Genomic DNA, 19,847 nt, shown 5'->3' on the forward strand with positions numbered 1-19,847 from the left:
AAATAAACGGCTCTAACTAATAAAACGACGGTTTTAAATAAGTCAAGCAAGGCGGATGTCACTTCAAGAGAGTGCAAGGGGCTCCTTCCTCCAAAAGGAGCCCCAGCAACTCTGCTCTGGCAATTGCGATTGTAAATTCCTGGGGGCAGGGACCTGTCAGGGACCTGTCAGCTTTCTTATTCCCCCCCCCAAAAAAGCATCTGGTGCACCCGTAGGGCAGCTACAAGGCGTTTATCTAACAACTTGGAGCGACACCAAAATTGTACAAAAAAAAAGAAGAAGTAACCACAAAGGTTCTAATAAATTGCAAAAAGTATATTACAGTATACAAATAGTGAGCAAACGCAAAAAGTGTTTCCTGTCTTCTATCAGAGGTTTCTCCTTCTTCCCTCCCCCCCCCCCATAGGTGGGGCTTGGAGAGCTCCCAGCATTTCGATGGGTCTCCCTGCAACAGAGATTAGTTCCCATGGAGGAGGTGGCAGTTTTGCAGAGTGGACTAGGGATGCCAACCTCCAGGAACTAGCTGGAGATCTCCTGCTATTACAACTGATCTCCAGCCAACAGAGATCAGTTCCCCTGGAGAAAAGGGCCGCTTTGGAGGGTTGGCGGCCTCTACATTCTCTCCACAGGGGTGGATTGACAGCAAGTGAAGCAGAGAAGCTGGTTTTTAAATGCCGACTTTCTCTGCCACTTAAGGGAGACTCAAACCGGCTTACAACCACCTTCCCCTCCCCACAACAGACACCCCGTGTGATAGGTGGGGCTGAGAGAGCTGTTGATGTGCCTGTATTATTGCATTAATTCCCAATGACAATAACACAGTAGGAGGTTGAGCGTTCAAAGCAGTTTGTTTATTAGGCCCAATAGACACACCGGGTGAGAACTGCCCCAAATGCGCAGGACAATTCACACACCGGAACAAAGGATTGCAACAATGTAGGGATTTATGAAATCAAGTTAATTGGCCACTGGGCACACCCTAGCCATTTTAATATTGGTTCCACAGAACCCTGATTCTTGCCACATTGAAATATTGGTCATAACAAATTCTAGGTCTATGGAAATGCTCCCGGCCAAAGTCTACTGACTGTATAGTGACCTAATGACCTCAGTGTAGCAGCCTTAAAGGGATTAGCTTCTTTTAATCTCATCATTCTATGTATGTTTGTTCAAAGGATGCTGGCTACAAGAGGAATGTGTCATTGTCTTCTCTATGCCTTGATCTCATTAATCATTAATTGTGGTATGCCTTGCCTAAGTTCCATTGTGTGATCACTGACTGACCTTTGCTATCCATTGTAATATTCCTTAATAAAACTGAGAGATCACTGGGGCAATTCAGATTGATCTCTGGAACTCAAGACACTGTAAGCGTCTTCCCTCAAAGCACCGTGCGTGCTTTCCCCAAGGCACTTTCGGGGTGCCTTCCCTTCACAACAACATTTATAACCTCTGGCCAGGGGTGTTACAAATACGTAATATAGTGCGTAGGTACACAAAGACCCAATAATGGACACATTTGGATTAGCATATCCTATCAGTGTGGTTTTTTTTTAGGGGTGGATTTAGGGGGCTACATGATCTGTAATGGAGAAACAAAACTTAACATTCTTGACACCCCTAAATCACTGCCTTGGGCCTCATTAGGGCGGCTAGCTGTGCCAGGCAAGGATGATCTCACTGGCACCTGATTCATAATGGCTGCTAGTTTATGCTAACTCGGTGATCACACAGGAGTGAATAGGAACCAAAGAATAATACTTGACCCCTTATACATGGGGTATTGCCATTATATATGTGTGCAGAATGTGGTATTGTGCTAGATGCTAACCCTTATACCCCGGGCTTAGCATCTTTATAAGTGTATGTGGACTGAGTATAAAAGCATAAATTTCCAATAATAATGAAGATTATAGGCTGTGACTAGCCCAAGGTCACCCAGCTGGCTTCATGTGAAGGAGGTGGGGAAGCTGTTGTGCCTGAGTAATCATACCTGCGTCGCTATTCAGATATACACGCAAGCTACATGCAGAAGCTGCTCACAAGCAGAACCACAAAAGCCGCTTCCCAGTGCCCCCCCTTTCCTTTAGCACCAAGCACCTAGGCACACACACCTTCCCACACCTTCCAAAGGCTGCAATCCTCTCACATAAGGAAAGGCTCCGACGGCCTCCCTCCCACCTATTCCTCCTGTTGTGTATGTATTTAGTAGGGTAGTAAGCAAGGGGAGACTTACTTTTGCTTCACCCTGCAAGGGAACACTCTGAACTGCTCAACAAGACAGGCTCCATTCATTACTGTAGCAAGGCTCACGCAGGCGCAGTAGAAACAAATGACGTTGCGTTGACATGTTAAGAAAATGCATCGTCGTTGTATTGGAATGCCAAATGTCTATAAAACCTCTTGCATTTGCCCTGCTTCGGGGTGACAGGATCGCAGAGCTGTTTCTGTCTGGATCCTGGCTCACCCGGTTACGACTTCTTGGCCAATAAAGCAAGCTGTAATCAAACCAACCTCCTGCCGTCATTGCTCACTGGCCTCTACGGGAATGAGGGGAGCACTTCATTCCAGCTCACCAGACTAGCCTCCGCTGCTCATGTGGAGGAGTGGGGATAAACTCCAGAGTCCACCGCTCCAAACCACCGCTCTTAACCACTACACCACGCTGCCTGCCTGCTGGCCACTTAGCTCCGTGCCCCAAAGAGATCCTTCTCCTCTTACATTTCTGTGTTATCAGGCCCTGATTCAAAATGCATCGGATCAGGGTCAGCAGAAGCGATCGGCAGGGGTGCCACACTGTTAACACCAAGGAGCCCACCTGGGATTTTGCAAGGGCCCCACCTGACTGCAGCTGCAGCAACGCTTGTGGGTTTCCTGTCGCTGCTTGTGGGGGCGGAGGCCCGGGCCTCTGCAACCCTGCAGCTGGCAGGGGCTACTGGGTGGTGAGCAGCAGCCAAGCGGAGCAAAAGGTGCAGGGGGGGGAGAACGAAGAAACGGGAGGGAGGAAATGTGTTGGTGCGCGAACTTCTATCGGGTGTGCTTTTATCGGTGTAATTCAACAGTTGTCTCTGTGATCTCCTTAGACGAGGACGCATCAAGCCTTAGCATTTTCCATGTAATGGGCACAGACTCAAGCCCTGTTTGCCTTAACACGGCACAACTGTATTTTCCGTATTGGTGTGACCCCCAAAGCAGATTGTAACATGAAAGCGCGCTGCCTGGGCTTTTGTTATGCAGGAATCATAAGAGGTGGAAGGGACAAACAGGGTCATCTAGTCCAACCCCCTGCACAATGCAGAAAGTTCACAACTACCCACACACACACACACCCAGTGACCCCTACGTCATGCCCAGAAGATGGCCAAGATGCCCTCCCTCTTGTCATCTGCCTAAGGTCATAGAATCAGCATTGCTGACAGATGGCCATCTAGCCTCTGCTTAAAAACCTCCAGGGAAGGAGAGCTCACCGCCTCCCGAGGAAGCCTGTTTCACTGAGGAACCGCTCTAACTGCTAGAAAGTTCTTCCTAATGTCTAGACGGAAACTCTTTTGATTTAATTTCAACCTGTTGGTTCTGGTCCGAACTCCTGGGGCAACAGAAAACAACTCGGCGCCCTCCTCTCTATGACAGCCCTTCAGGTACTTGAAGATGGTTATCATATCCCCTCTCAGTCGGGATTTTTAGCACGTGCCTCATAAGGTTTGCATGCCCACCCCCCATTATAGATTTGATAGGGCCGGTTTTATAATCCATTGTTTTAATTAAGTTTATGGTGTTTTATAGTATATTGTATATTTATTTGACTAGGTGAGCAGCCCTGAGCTCGGCTTTTGCCCGGGAGGGAGGGCTATAAGTTTGCCAAACAAATAAATAGTTTCAGCAAGCTGAACACAGTAGTGTAGGGAAAGCTGAGGGCAGCAAGAAAAGAGGAAGACCCAACAAGAGATGGATTGACTCAATAAAGGAAGCCGCGGCCCTCAATTTGCAAGCTCTGAGCAAGGCTGTCAAAAATAGGACATTTTGGAGGACTTTCATTCATAGGGTCGCCTTGAGTCGGAAGCGACTTGACGGCACTTAACACACACAAACACAGTAGTATAGCTTGCAACCCCTAGTAATTTTTCCAAGCCGCTTTGTGAATCGTTTAGTACAGTGCTACCATCTTGCCTGCGTAGAGAAAAACCCTTGCACAATTCAGTTTTGCCTCGTTTTCTCTCTGGGTGCCGAGAGCGTGGTTTTTGCAAATCCGATCCGCCTACAACGCAGCAAGCAGCAGCGACGCCGCTGTAATTAAATAGCCCAGACGTCTTGGTACAGAACGTCTGGGAGACGGAGGCCCGAGGGAACCACTTGCGATCGCCATGGTGACCAAACACAGGATCCAGGGAAGGAAGCACCCGCGCCGTGTAGCGCACCCCGCCGCCGCGCGGTGATGTCACCAGCTGCCAATCCTGCCCCTGCAGCTGTTTCATAACTGCAAACATTGCAATTGGCCTGACTCCGCCGGCTGCCAGGGAAACTGGCCTGTCCTGTCCTTGGAGTTAGATCTGAAGTCCACCGTGGGAGGCTTAGGGGAAGGGGAGGAGGGCCAAGAGAGCACCTGACTTGCAGGGGGACAGGAGGACACGCTGCCCGCTGGGGCACAGCCAGCTGCTGGGCTTGCGAGCGGGAGGAAATCGAAGCCACCGTCAGGAAAGGAAACTGCAAGTCGGGAATCTCTTCCTCCGACCGCTCCCTCTTCTCCTCACCTGGCGTGCAATCGCGTGGGGTTGGGGAGAGGGATTCAGAACGCATCTTCTGCACCGGCGGGCGATCCGCGGGACGGCAGGACGGACATTGTAGGTCAGCCGTTGGTGGTGGTGGGGGAAAGTGCCGTCGAGTTGCAGCTGGCTTTGGGCAGCTCCGTGAATCAGAAGTGGTTTGCCGCTGCCTGCCTCTGTATAGCGGCCCGGAACTTCCTTGGGGGTCTCCTATCCAAGTATTAAACCAAGATGACCCTGCTTAGCTTCTGAGATCTGACAGGATCGGGCCATCCAGGTCAAGGCAAGAACAGAGGTGGTTTGCCAGTGCCTGCCTCAGCAACCCCGGACTTCCTTGGAGGTCTCCCATCCAAATACTAACTTGGGCCAACCCTACTTAGCTTCTGAGATCTCATGAGATCGGGCTAGCCTGGCCCATCCAGATCAAGTCAAGAGACGTTCAGAGGTGGTTTGTCATTGCCTGCCTCCGCATAGCAACCCTGGACTTCCTTGGAGGTCTCCCATCCAAATACTAACCTGGGCCAACCCTGCTAAGCTTCTGAGATCTGACAAGATCGGACTAACCTGAGCCATCCAGGTCAAGTCAAGAGACGTTCAGAGGTGGTTTGTCATTGCCTGCCTCCGGATAGCAACCCTGGACTTCCTTGGAGGTCTCCCATCCAAATACTAACCAGGGCCAACCCTGCTAAGCTTCTGAGATCTGACGAGATCGGACTAACCTGAGCCATCCAGGTCAAGGCAAGAGACATCCAGAAGTGGTTTGTCATTGCCTGCCTCCGCATAGCAACCCTGGACTTCCCTAGAGGTCTCCCATCCAAATACTAACCTGGGCCGACCCTGCTTAGCTTCCAAGATCTGATGAGATCGGGCTAGCCTGGGCCATCCAGGTGAGGGCCAGCAACTAGGGAAGCAATATGAAATTCGAAGACAGAGCCGCAATCTGGCACGTAGCCGCAGGGCTGGCGGTCTGCTCAGGAGCGGTCGCTTTGGGGGCCTTTGACAGCGTCCACGTAGAAGTTGGGTACGAGCATTACGCCGAGCCCCCCGTGCCAGGCTTGCCCGCTCTGGTAGCCATGCCTGCCAACTGTTTAGTCAACGTGGGCTACATTTTTCTGGGCTGGCACTGGCTGTCTTCTCCGGGCGGGCTGCGAGGGCGGGCGCGCTACCTCCAGGAGGTCTTTGCCCTCCTGGCCGTGGCCTATGGGCCCGTCCAGTGGCTCCGGCTCTGGACACAGTCTCATTGGGCAGCCGTCTTAGACCAGTGGATGACCTTGCCGATTTTCACTTGGGCCGCCGTCTGGTGCCACTTCCTGGAGCGTGGCTGGCAGCCCCGCACCTTCTTCGCCATGGAAGCCGCTTCACTGGCCAGTTACGGCCTGGCCCTTCTTCACCCCCAAGGGTTTGAGCTGACGTTGGCCGGACATATTGCAATAGCCGTTTGGAAAGTCCTCCGGGCGCATAAGCGTTGGGGCGACGCCGCATCCATGGGCCTCATGGTGGTGGGATTCTCCGCTTGCCTGGGTTTTGTGTGCCTCAAGCTATGGGACCACGAGCTGGCCCAGTGGGCCCCCTTCCGCCGTCTCACCGGCCACTTCTGGTCCAAAATCTGCGACCTGCTGCAGTTCCATTGCACTTTCCTCTTCTGCACCCAGTTGAGCAGACTCCAGTCCCCGTGAATTAATTCCATGGCCGTTCACAAGCCAGAGGACGGGAGCAACCAGTGGTGAGAACAGAGGGATTTGACTGTTGTAGGACCAGAAGGGTTGCCAACCTCCTGGTACTAGCTGGCATTCTCCTGCTATTACAACTGATCTCCAGCCAATAGAGATCAGTTCCCCTGGAGAAAGTGGCTTCTTTGGCCATTGGACTCTATGGCATTGAAGTCCCTCCCCTCCCCAAACCCTGCCCTCCTCAGGCTCCACCCCAAAAACCTCCCGCCGGTGGTGAGGAGAGATCTGGCAACCCTACCAAACCACCTCACAGGGTTGTTGAGGATAAAAATTAGGGAGAACCACGTCCGGCGTCCTGAGCTCCTAAGAGGAAATGCACAGGGTTGCCAACCTCCAGGTACTAGCTAGTGATCTCCTGCTATTCCAACTGATCTCCAGCTAGGGTTGCCAACCTCCAGGTACTTGAGGCAAACAACAAATCTGTGCTGTGTTAACCGCAGTTGTACAAAAAAATCAGCACAAAGGCTCTGCTTTTAAAACGCAAATTATATTCACCAATTGTAAATATCCCTAATTTATGCAACACTATATGTATCAAATAAAAATAAAAATAAAAACATTCCCACAAAATCCATGAAATAATACAAAGTGTTAATTCACACTACTCAATTTCAAAATCAGTTACTCTAGTGTAAGCTACAAGAGAGTTCAAATGAAATTCAAAGATAAACTGAAGCACAAATCGCACTGCGGCTGCCTTCCCGCAGCCAAAAGTAAAGGAATCTGTGTCGCTTGTGAGTAATAAAGTTCAAAGTAAAAAGTTGCGCCGCAACTGCATTTCCCAGCCGGAGACCAAGGGTTTCGTGCCGGCTGTGAGACGAGGCGCAGGGAACACAGTAGGTGAACGCCCAAAAAGGTTACCAGATGAAGGATTTGCAGAGTCAAATTGAAGAACGCGCCAAACCGCGCCTCCCTGGTGTCGGGAGTTCCCGGATTCCTCCTGGTCGGGAACACTACAATGTGAAGAGGAATTCAACAACGTAAAGTCCAACCCAACGACACCCTAGGTTGGTGCTCGTTTCGTGTACTTCATCAGTAAGTTGGTCTTCCTTTTAAATGTTTGTCTGAATTCTATGTGGGAAACTGCCCACGTTATGTTAATCAGGTATGAAACCTCTTAATACATTGCTTGATGACCAGACATGGTTCTATCAGTATTTGTTTCCTGCCCTGGCGTCAGATCCTAGGGCCTGAGCTGCTACTTCTATAAAATCACTTCCAAGAACAAAAAAGGAGAATATAATTATTACTTTAATTCTTAAACACAGTTCTTCTCACCTGCCCCCCCCCCCTGTTGCGCTCTGGGAAACTTTAGGTGAACATGAGCATGAATCTCAGACTTTAGGTGAACATGAGTATGAACCTGCCATGTTCTGAATTGGACCGCTGGTCCATCAAGGTCAGAATAGTCTACTGTGTGTGGACAAGATCCTCGGCAAAAAAGGCTAATGTGGTCTTGCGGTGTATCAACAGGGGCGCAACATCGAAATTGCAAGATGTCATAGTCCCGCTGTACACTGCATTGGTCAGGCCGCACCTGGAGTCTTGTATGCAGTTCTGGAGGCCTCAATTTAAAAAAAGATGCGGACAGAATGGAGCAGGTGCAGAGCGAGAGCGACGAGGATGATTGGGGGCCTGGAGACCGAGCCCTGCGAGGAAAGGCTGAGGGAGTTGGGGATGTTCAGTCTAGGGAAGAGGAGGTTGAGGGGCGACATGGTTGCTCACTGGAAGTATTTGAAGGGCCGTCACTTAGGGGAGGGCAGGGAGCTGTTCCTGTTGGCAGCAGAGGACTCACAATAATGGGTTTAAATTGCAGGCGGAAAGGTACCGGCTCGATATTAGGAGAAAAATGTTTACAATAGTTCAGCATTGGAATTGGCTGCCTAGGGTGAGATCCCCCTCTCTGGCAGTCTTCAAGCAGCAGCTGAACAAACACTCGTCAGGGATGCTCTAGGCTGGTCCTGCATTAAACGGGGTTGGGCAAAACGGCCTGTATGGCCCCTCCCAACTCTATGATTCTACTCAGGACAGGCAACGGCTGTCCAGGTAGAGAGGTCTTTCACATCACCTACTGCCTGGTCCTTTCAACTGGATATGCGGGGATTGAGCCTGGGACCTTCTGCATGCCAAGTGGAGGTTCTACCACTGAGCCACAGCCCCTCCCCAAAGGACCTCACATGAACCTGCCTTATATTGTCTATTCTGACTAGTAGTATTTCTCCTGTGTCTCAGGCAGAGCTCTTTCGCATCACCTATGACCTGATCTTTTTAACTGGAGGTGCTGGGGATTGAACCTGGGACCTTCTGCATGCCACGCGGAGGCTCTCCCACTGAGCCACAGCCTCTCCCAACTCCTAGGAACCAGAAACACTGCCAGTGCTTCAGAGAACTTTGGCCTTGCTGAGTCAGCTTATGAGTCATTGTTATCTGCTTCATTTTCATTCTGTTATAAGCCGCTTGAGGAGACGGGGGAAGAATATATTTTAGAAATAAAAATAATTTGCAAAAACAAAACCTGCAGGGAGTCGGAATTTAAGTCTTCGCGTGGCCTTACGACGAATGAGAGAGCCAGACGGGAAGAGCCTGAACACATGAAGCTGCCTTAATACTGAATCAGACCCTCGGTCCATCAAAGTCAGTACTGTGTATTCAGGCCGGCAGCGGCTCTCCAGGGTCTCAGGCTGAGGTCTTTCACAACACCTACTTGCCTGGTCCCTTTAACTGGAGATGCCGGGGATTGAACCTGGGACCTTCTGCATTCCAAGTGGATTCTCTACCACTGAGCCACGGCCCCTCCCAGGCTGTTTGAAGAGTCTTCCATCACGCTTCCCCTCTGCCCGCCCCAACCTGTTTGGGGCCTCCGCTGCCCTGGTATCTGTCTCCTCCTAACAATGTGGTGGTGGTGGGGGGGGAGAGATGGATGGGCGAGGCAGGCTGACTGAATTCCAATCAGCTTTTCAGTGGTAAAAAGTAATCTTTGCCACTGGCTACCAGCAAATCACCACTCAGGCAGGTTACAAATATATAAAATATTTTATTTATTGTACCCATCCGTGAAATAGGCATATGTAGTGAGGAGACTGTGGGAAGAAGGCTGTAAGGTTTTTTAAAAACATGAAAGAAACCCCACCACAACCACCCTCTCCCCCCATGAGAACTCAGTCTTGGGGTAGGGACTCTGATCTTTGACCAAATAAGCACCCTCCCATCAGCTGTCCCTCTGTTGCTGGCTTGATCAGAAATCCCGCCGGAAACGGCGGTGTGCCAACGGGGCCGGCTCCGTGGGGCAAGCCATACCAGCTAAGCAATGCCCACGCACAGCACCAAAGAGGAGAGCAGGGCTCCGGAGTCGGGAAAGTGCCGTCAGCGCCAATGAGAACTTTATTCCTTCCATTTCTGTACGCCTGCGTCAGGCCTCAAATTCGTCACTCTCCTCCGGCTCGTGAGAAGGACGGGTAGGGCGCTGCTCTGTTGAAAGGAAGGAAGGAAGGAAGGAAGGAAGGAAGGAAGGAAGGAAGGAAGGAAGGAAGGAAGGAAGGAAGGAAGGAAGGAAGGAAGGAAGGAAGGAAGGAGAGAGAGAGTTGGTTTTTATATGCCGACTTTCTCTACCACTTAAGGAAGAATCAAATCGGATTACAATCACCTTCCCTTACAACATGTTTCCTATTCTGAATTTTACAACTTTTTATTAGGGGAACATTTATTAGGGGAATAAGCACATTCATTCATCATAATCAGGTATTGAAAAGCTTCTAGGGATTCTGGTAGAAGAACAAGAAGAGTTGGTTTTTATATGCTGACTTTCTCTACCACTTTAGGAAGAATCAAAGTGGCTTACAATCACCTTCCCTTCCCCTCCCCACAACAGGCACCCTGTGCGGTAGGTGAGGCTGAGAGAGCTGTGACTAGCCCAAGGTCACCCAGCTGGCTTTGTGTGTAGGCGTGGGGAAACCAACCCGATTCACCAGATTAGCCTCCGCCGCTCATGTGGAGGAGTGGGGGAATCGAACCCAGTTCTCCAGATCACCACTCCAAACCACAGCTCTTAACCACTACATCATGCTGTATTAACCATTCCCGCCCCCCGTCTTCCATTCCGCCTGGCACCCAGCCCTTTTCCCTCTGTGCTTTGAAGACCCGCCCCAGAAGAACAAGCCGCAGTGGCTGAGGGACAGAAACTCACACAGCTATGACTATGCTTCGCGGCTCATGGGCCCCGTGGCACCCACTATCACCTTTCCTGGTGTTCGCCAAGTGCTTTTAGAAAGTGGGCGAGGCCAGGTGACGCTTATGCCCAGCGAGGCTTCCGGACCGGCCATTGGAGATTCAATTGGCTGTGCGGATTTTCAAAAATGTTGTGTTATGAGACGCTTTCTGAGAAGCGGATACTGCGCTATCTGCTGTAGAGTAGATCAGTCAATTGCGTGAGAGATGCGGCAACTTTTCTCTTTATAGCGTCAAGGAAAAATTAAATTTCATATCCCCTTTTTAAAGTGTGAAATGGTTGATGGATAGCCAATGGCTGTTAAATCTAGGGAAAGGAATTTTTTTAAAATGTTGCTTTTGGCGACAGCCATTTTGGGGTTCTAAAGATGCCCGCAGGCTCAAAAGGGTTGGGGGAGGGGTACCCCTGCTCTATGGAATACAACCACAAAGGCAGAATATCAAGAACCCCACCTTTCCTCCTCCCCTCCCCTCGGATGTTTCTAGTCCTCATGGTGACAGAGAGAAACAGGAAGTGTGGGTACAGATCTTTGCCCTAGGACCCATAACCAATTTCCTCTGTATTTTTCTTAGGTTTTCTGCTGGGATTTGAGGGGCCACCGCATCAGATGCTTGGGGGGAAGCTTTCTAGGAGTAAAGGACAGCAATGGAGAATGAATGAAGCAGTTGTGTTTACTTCACAGAGTTGGAAGGGACCACCAGGGTCATCTAGTTCAACCCCCTGCTCAATGAAGGAAATTCACAACTACCTCATCCCACAGCCCGTGACCCCTACTCCATGCCCAGAAGATGGCCAAGGTGCCCTCCCTCTCATGAGCTGCCTAAGGTCATAGAATCAGCATTGCTGACAGATGGCCATCTAGCCTCTGCTTGAAAACCTCCAGGGAAGGAGAGCTCACCACCTCCCAAGGAAGCCTGTTCCACCGAGGAACCGCTCTAACTGTTGGAACCGAGGAACCGCTCTAACTGAACACAACTACTTCATGCATGTAGCCGATTTCCCATGTACCAAGTCAGGTATGTGCAGAAGCAAGCGTAATACCCAGCTCCTCCAAGACGTAAGGCTTTTGAACCCGTTGCCAAGGGTAAGAGGTGTATGGGGTTCCAGCCTCCACAGACAAAACAGAGAAGGCCTGGACTCAGGCTTTACTACTCCAGCCCCGAAATTCGTTTCTGGGAGGGGAAGAGCCGCGCACCAACTCGCCTCACACCTTTGCTCAAATCAATCATGACAACTTATTGATGATAAGAGAGAGTTCGAAAAAAGCAAACTCTCATTCTAAGGCAGGTGATAAAAAAAAGAAACTTAAAACAATTAACTAGCCGTGCCAGCTACTCTCAAACCAAACTGATCGCATATGATCCTACTGCCAGTTCCCGTGGCCAAAACGATAACCCGAAAGAAACCTTTCATGGTGGGAAAACCCTCCCTCTTTCACATCCTGGGCCTTATCAGTTTCAGGTGTTCCCAATACCCTCCCAGCTGTAATTCCCTCGGGCGTGAACCTCTCAAGGCCAGATTGTCCTTTGAGCCAGACTGGCTGTTATCACAGAATCAAAGAATCATACAGTTGGAAGGGTCAGGTTATGATAGCAGCCTAGTGAAGCCAAGCACACGGAAGAGCAATGGTGGCTCAAACCGCCCTTCTTGAATTCCACGCCCTAATCTAGGGGGTCCCCAACCCTTTTTGAGCCAGTGGGCACCTTTGGATTTTTGACACAGTGTGGTGCGCACAGCCACGTAACGGCTGCCGTAAAATGGCTGCTGCAGGAGGCGGAGCCAGCCACAAAATGGCCGCCCCGGCGTACCTTCAGCCACACAGTGAGGACCCTTGTGCTGTGGGGGACAGCTGCAGCCAAAGAAATGTTTTTTTTTAAAAAAAAATCTGCACAGCCAATCAAACCTCCATCGGCCAATCAGAGGCCTTGCTGGGTGAAAGCACCGCCTGACCCCGCCCCCTTTCTAAAAACTTTCTAAAAACTCCAGAAAAGGTGTTGGCAGGAGGTACGGGGGGGGGGGGAGTTACCTTCCCGCAAGGAGAGAGAGGCGAGTAGGCCCACGCTGTCAAGGGCCCCGTCGGCGTAGCGTGCCAGCCGCTCCATCATGCGCCTCCGTGCCGGGTTGATGACGATCTGAGGGGCAGAGTAGCCTGCAGAGAAAGCAGCAGAGCTGAGCCGCCGGCTGAGAGGGAAACTCTGTTTTGCCAGGGTGGGACGGGGATGAAATGCTGGGTGGGTTCACTGGCCGGGAACAGAAGCGCGTCAGAAAAAAGCACGCCGGATAGCCGTGATTTTTCAGCTCGCAGAGACAGGGCTAAAGGATACTAGCCATGATGCATGCCTGTTCTCTCCAGGATCAGAGGAGCAAGACTTAACTTGTGGAACTCCCTGCTCCAGGATAAGGTGATGGCTGCCAATTTGGAAGGCTTTAGGAGGAGAGTGGACATGTTCATAGAGGATAGAGGTATTTGTGGCTACTAGTAAAACTGGATACTAGTCATTATCCATACCTATTCTCTCCAGTATCTGAGGAGCATGCCTATTCTATTAAGGTGCCGTGGAATGCAGGCAGGATAATGCTGCCGCTGTCGTCTTGCTTGTGGGCTTCCTAGAGGCACCTGGTTGGCCACTGTGAACAGACTGCTGGACTTGATGGGCCTTGGGCTGATCCAGCAGGGCTTTCCTTAAGTTCTTATAAAGGATGGGGCTATCCAGGGCTACTAGTTGAAATGGATCCTAGACATGATGCATGCCTATTCTCTCCAGGATCACAGGAGCATGCCTATTATATTAGGTGCTGTGGAGAACAGGCAGGATAGAATCATAGAATAGAATCATACAATCATAGAGTTGGAAGGGACCACCAGGGTCCAACCCCCTGCACAATGCAGAAAATTCACAACTAACCTCCCCCACACACACCTCCAGTGACCCCTACTCCATTCCCAGAAGATGGCCAAGATGCCCTCCCTCTCATGATCGGCGTATGGTCATAGAATCAGTATTGCTGACAGATGGCCATCTAGCCTCTGCTTCAAAACCTCCAGGGAAGGAGAGCTCACCGCCTCCCGAGGAAGCCTGTTCCACTGAGGAACCGCTCTAACAGTTAGAAAATTCTTCCTAATATGCTGCTGCAGTCGTCTTGTTTGGGGGCTTCCTGGAGGCACCTGGTTGGCCACTGTGTGAACAGACGGCTGGACTTGGTGGGCCTTGGTCTGATCCAGCAGGGCTTTTCTTACGTTCTTACATTAATGAGGGATGCACGATCAAGCGGCTGCATGTCATTTACCGCTAGATATTCCAAAGTGCTGTTTGTTGGTGGTGGCCTACCTCTAAAGCGCGGGTCGTTATCAGTTGTCGCACCCCCACCTCCTTGTACTTAATTAGTGCTTTGTGTACTGGGCTGACCGCCAGCAAACTATCAGCCTCGTGACTCAGGAGGGGCTCCGAAAGGGGCCAGAGAAAGCACCACAGTGAATCTTACCTGGGGGGCTCATCGCAGCTCTCTCCAGGGATCCGCTCCCACAGCTCCGCAGCTCCAGGTCCAGGCTTTCGTCACTCTCTTCGGGCTGGTTGAGAGGCCGGGAGGGGTAGGAGCTCTCCTGGGGGGCGGGGAGCTGCCCCGCCAGCAGCAGAGGCGAAGCCGACTCCCCGTACAAGGACAGCTGCAGCTGCTCCAGCTCTTGGTACACCTGCGAGGAACAGGGAGAGGAATTAACGTCCGTTCTCCTCTCCTCCGTTTTATCTCCACAGCAACCCCGGAAGGTAAATCACGATGGGTCGCCACATTAGTCTGTCAGTAGCAGTACAAAAGAGTCCAGTAGCACCTTAAAGACTAACAACATTTCTGGCAGGGTGTATGAGCTTTCGTGAGCCATGGCTCACTTCCTCGGATACAGCTAGAATGTGACTCCATCTATCCTTAAGTAGAGACGAGTGAATTAGAAACACAAGGGCCATGTAAATGTCAAAAGCAAGTAAATGGCCTTAGCAGGCAGGATTGGATCAGGTGTGATATGCAGAGGGGTTGCAGGGGTGGAGTAATTAGCATTGGTAGTGAGACAAGAATCCCAGATCTCTATTCAGTCCAGGATAATGCATTGTGTTGAGCTTCATGATTAGTTGTAATTCAACAGTCTCTCTTTCTAATCTCCCTTTGAAATCCCTGAGAGGTAAGCTAGGCTGAGAATGCATGACTGGCCCAAGGTCAGCCAGCAAGTTTCCATGGCAAAGCAAGGATTCAAACCTGGTACTTCTGCTAGACCTGCCTAAGCCAGGAGAAGGCCACAGTCATTTGCAGGACCATCCCCTCCCATGTGTCCCTGTGCACCTGGAGGATGGGGCTACCCATGGCTACTAGTCCAAATGGATACTAGTCATGATGTAAACCTATTCTCTCCAGGATCAGAAGCGCAGGCTATTCTATTAGGTGCTGTGGAACGCAGGCAGGATAATGCTGCCGCAGTCATCTTGCTTATGGGCTTCCTGGAGGCACCTGGTTGGCCCCTGTGTGAACAGACTGCAGGATTTGATGGGTCTTGGGCTGATCCAGCAGGGCTTTCCGTATGTTCTTATGGAGGATGGGGCTATCTATGGCTACTAGTCATGATGCATGAGTATTCACTCTAGTATCAGAGGAGAACGCCTATTATTTTAGGTACTGTGGGACACAGGCAGGGAGGATAATGCTGCTGCAGTCGTCTTGCTTATGGGCTTCCTGGAGGCACCTGGTTGGCCTCTGTGTGAACAGACCGCTGGATTTGCTGGGCCTTGGTCTGAGCCAACTGGGCTTTCCTTTTGTTCTTATGCATACCTATTCTCTCCAGGATCAAAGGAGCATGCCTGTTACATTAGGTGCTGTGGAACGCAGGCAGGATAATGCTGCTGCAGTCGTCTTGTTTGTGGCTTCCTAGAGGCACCTGGTTGACCACTGGGTGAACAGACTGCTGGATTTGATGGGCCTTGGTCTGGTCCAGCAGGGCTTTTCTTACGTTCTTAAGACAATACTGGCTTTGATGGACCAAGGTTCTGATTCAGTATAGGGCGACTTCCAGCAAGAAGAGGTTATCTGAATGTGGAACAGACTCTCACCCCTCCCCCAAAAAGGTCTCTGCCATCTACACAGATGATGTCAAAATAAGCCGAGATACATTTCACAGATGGGAAACGAGGCCGGGGACAGCAACACTGCCTCCCACGCAGGTGACGCAGCACAACTTCCATCCCTGCGCACTCAGAGAAAGGGCTCCAACGCTGCTGCCCAGGCCCGCCGCAACTCCACCTACCTTGGCCATTGCAGGGCGGTGCTTGCCCCGCCGGTTTAGGCAACGGTAGGCCAACTGCCTGATCGCCGTGCCCAGCTGCTCCGGACAGGGCCCTGCCCGTGGGTCCGTGTGCCAATGGTGGAGATGGGCGCCGAGCTGAGTGTCTTGGGAGGAGCCCGACGCCGTCATGGCGGACACCGGCAGGGCTTTCTGCTCCTCTTCTTTGTTCGGCAGCTCTTTCTGAAGACAGAGAGTCGGGCATTCATCAGAACATCAGTGGGTGGGGGGAGAACAGGACGCTGGCAGGGACGACCCCCTCCAGTTGTTTGGAAGGAGCACCCTCCCCGTTAAGTAAGAAGAGAGGGAGAGCTTCTCACCAAGTACAAGCTGCGTCCCTCTGAATCTACCTCCATGGGTTGCCTCCCAGTTAAGATTTCCAGTAGTACCTGGGGCGGGGGGGAGAGAGAGAGAGAGAGAGAAAGAGGGGCGGCGTTATTTAAAGAGCCAGCGTGGCGTAGTGGTTAAGAGCGGCGGTTTGGAGCAGTGGAGTCTGATTGTGAGAACCGGGTTTATCAAAGAACATGAGTGCTTGTGTATCAAATACGGCTGGCTTAAGACTGCGTAATTAAGTAACCTTCTTAATTAGTTTTTTTTTCTGTAAAACTGATGGTTTAATGTACCCAGTATATTGTGTACCCTGTATATTATGGTCTTATTGTAATCGCTTTTGTATCCCACATTTTAATGCCAATAAAAACTTCAACTTCGAGAACCATATTTGATTCCCCGCTCCTTCTCCTGAAGCCAGCTGGGTGACCTTGAGCTAGTCACAGTTCTCGCCAAACTCTCTCAGCCCCACCTACCTCACAGGGTGTCTGCTGTGGGGAAGGGAAGGAGATTGTAAGCTGGTTTGATTCTCCCTTAAGTGGAAGAGAAAGTCGGCATATAAAAACCAACTCTACACCACTAGCGTGGTGGTAGTGGTTAAGAACGGTGGTTTGGAGCGGTGGAGTCTGATCTGGAGAACAGGGTTTGATTCCCCCACCCCTCCACATGAGCGGCGGAGGCTAATCTGGTGAACTGGATTTGTTTCCCCACTCCTACATATGAAGCCAGTTGGCTTCATGTGGAGGAGTGGGGAAACCAACCCAGTTCACCAGATTAGCCTCCGCCGCTCATGTTGAGGAGGGAGGAATTGAACCCGGTTCTCCAGATCAGACTCCACCGCTCTTAGCCACTGCACCACACTGGCTCCCACCAGGGAATTCTCAGGTGCTGCTTTGCAAACTGGCTGTTCGGTCCAAAAATTACTTTCCTGGGAAAACTGACCTCCCGAGTGGGGAGAAGCCACAGCGGTCCTAGGAAGAGGTCACGGACGAAAAGAAGGCCACAACCAGGCACCCACGTGTCGGGAAACGAAGAAGCAGAGGGGGATAGAATTTTAATCTGGCCCTGACTTCACAAGAACTTTGCTGCGTTCCTCCTAGGGTTGCCAACCTCCAGCTGGGGCCTGGAGTTCTCCTAGAATTACGACTGATCTCCAGAGGACAGAGACCAGCTTCCACGGAGGAAACGGCTGCTCTGGAGGGTGGACTCTATGGCATTATTCCCTGATGACGTCCCTCCCCTCCCTAGGCCGCACCCCCCCAACTCTCCAGGGATTTCCCAACCCAGAGTTGGCCACCCTAGTTCCTCCTATCTCCGCATTCCTCACCACGCCAAAACTGAAGACGTCAATGGCCGTGGAAAGCGTCCCGGTCCGGATGTACTCGATGGGCAGGTACGCTAGTGTGCCCCGCACCGTCTGGGTCCAGCCCAGTGTGGTGCTGTGTTCTCCTTGCTTCAGCCGGCGGCTGAATCGCGCAAGTCCAAAGTCGGCCAGGCGAGGGTTGAGCGCCGCGTCCAGGAGGATGTTAGAGCTGCGAGGGGCAAATGAGAAAAGAAGGGTTATATCCAGGCACGATAGGAAGGAAGTAGATTCCTTTGAAATGTGGTGTTGGAGGAGAGTGTTACGGATACCGTGGACGGCCAAATAAAAAAAAATACAAATCAGTGGATTACAGATCAAATGAAGCCTGAATTGACCCTAGAAGCTAAAATGACTCAACTGAGGCTGTCATACTTTGGTGACATTATGAGAAGACAAAACAGACTCAAAACGGCTTACCATTGCCTTCCCTTCCCCTCCCCACAACAGACACCCCTGTGAGGGAGGTGGGGTTGAGAGAGCTCTAAAAGAACTGTGACTCGCCCAAGGTCACCCAGCTGACTTCATGTATAGGAGTGGGGAAACAAATCCAGTTCACCAGATTAGCCTCTGCCGCTTATGTGGAGGAGTGGGGGAATCAAACCCGGTTCTCCAGACCAGAGTCCACCGCTCCAAACCACCGCTCTTAACCACTGCACCATGCTGGATTTTATTATACTACTGATAGGCCAGTGGATGGAAACGTGTTTGGTTTGTGGTTTAATGTTATCAACCTGTATTAGTTGCCATTGTGCTTTCTTTTAATATGACTTTTAATATTTTTAATACAGATATCAGCACCTTCAAATAAACACATATTATTTAGTCTTTCTCCACCCAACCTTTGGGTATCCGGCTTTTGTTTTTAGGGTTGGGTCTTTCGTTCCCCCTTTTTGTTTAATGACAGTTGTTTATAGGGGATTTTAGTTTCACCACCACTACGGCAAATAGGGATTTTAATGCATTCAGCTATTTTTAGTTACTTTAATGATATTGTTCATATGGACAATTCGGCCTTGAACCACGTCACACTGAGTTCAAAATAAAAAGGAAGAAAAAAAGGAACTATCTAAATATCCCACAAGGAAATCAGTATTTTTTAACCTTAAATTGACTGGGAAAGAAATTTGGCGACTGCCAATGTAGTATTAAAATCCACCCCTGCTAAAAGAACCCTCAGATTGTCCAGTTTAGAGACAGATTCCCGAATAAAAGGCTTTATCCATCTGTCTCTAGCCTCGTTGAGCGAGTCACAGCTAAACAAGGAATGCTGAAAAGTGTACATTTGGCCAGAACTAGTCAGCTATTCTGATGATCATATGGCCTCTTTTCTTGACCAGCCCCAATTTTTTTCAGCTCAGAATACAAACTTGTGGGAGAATTTCAGAAGGTCTCATGTGAGGAAGATGAGATTGGACCCTCACTGCTGGGGCACTGAGGGCTTACTGTAAGAAATAAATTATACCCAGGGGGCTACGCATAAAAAAAGCCCCTGGAATGTTCCCAAGCAATACATTAAAGGATAGGTGGTTTGCTATACTTAATAAATGCTCCATGGACCTTATGGTACTTTTAATGTGTGTGTGTGAAGTGCCTTCAAGTCGCAGCCAACTTATGGCGACCCCTTTTTGGGGGGGTTTCATGGCAAGAGACTAACAGAGGTGGTTTGCCAGTGCCTTCCTCTGCACAGCAACCCTGGTATTCCTTGGTGGTCTCCCATCCAAATACTAACCAGGGCTGACCCTGATTAGCTTCTGAGATCTGATGAGATCAGGCTAGCCTGGGCCATCCAGGTCAGGGTGGTACTTTTAATAGAAACATCTAAAAACGCAAGCCAATTTTCAGCAAATCAACACTGTTTGAATTAGTCATTTTTAAGGGTGCTATTATGGGGAAACTTTTTCCATGTCATTTCATCTGCTAAAGGACCCTTAAACGCTTGCCATGGAAACACAGGGGCACATTCTCGGGGCAGGCCACCGGCCTTCAGTGCCAACCGGTGTGAACTGAGACACAACCCGGAACATGCTCTGCTTCTTCGTGGCCAAGCACTGCATGGGAGGGGGGTGGGGAAGAGAGAAAGACCGTCCTTCAGAGATGCCTGTCCGGCATTATTTTTCTC

At 50.5% G+C, this 19,847-nt stretch overlaps 2 protein-coding genes across 2 annotated transcripts in view; one reads left to right on the top strand and one right to left on the bottom strand.

Moving 5' to 3' along the window:
* The first annotated feature begins 5,674 nt into the window (after window positions 1-5,674).
* On the top strand, window positions 5,675-6,436 carry TMEM187 (transmembrane protein 187). Its single transcript, XM_056850364.1, has one exon. It carries the CDS (start codon window positions 5,675-5,677, stop codon window positions 6,434-6,436), a length of 762 nt encoding a protein of 253 aa, XP_056706342.1.
* A 3,463-nt stretch (window positions 6,437-9,899) lies between these two features.
* IRAK1 (interleukin 1 receptor associated kinase 1) overlaps window positions 9,900-19,847 on the bottom strand; it is a 34,933-nt gene continuing 24,985 nt past the window's right edge. Inside the window, exons 9-14 of the mRNA XM_056850374.1 lie at window positions 17,693-17,897; window positions 16,356-16,424; window positions 16,000-16,218; window positions 14,199-14,406; window positions 12,742-12,864; window positions 9,900-9,958 (exon numbers count right to left, since the gene is read on the bottom strand). Of these exons, the coding sequence (XP_056706352.1) occupies window positions 9,900-9,958; window positions 12,742-12,864; window positions 14,199-14,406; window positions 16,000-16,218; window positions 16,356-16,424; window positions 17,693-17,897 (883 nt within the window). The remainder of the gene's footprint in view (window positions 9,959-12,741; window positions 12,865-14,198; window positions 14,407-15,999; window positions 16,219-16,355; window positions 16,425-17,692; window positions 17,898-19,847) is intronic.

Source organism: Euleptes europaea, chromosome 1 (genome assembly GCF_029931775.1).
Source record: "Euleptes europaea isolate rEulEur1 chromosome 1, rEulEur1.hap1, whole genome shotgun sequence".
NCBI lineage: Eukaryota > Metazoa > Chordata > Lepidosauria > Squamata > Sphaerodactylidae > Euleptes > Euleptes europaea.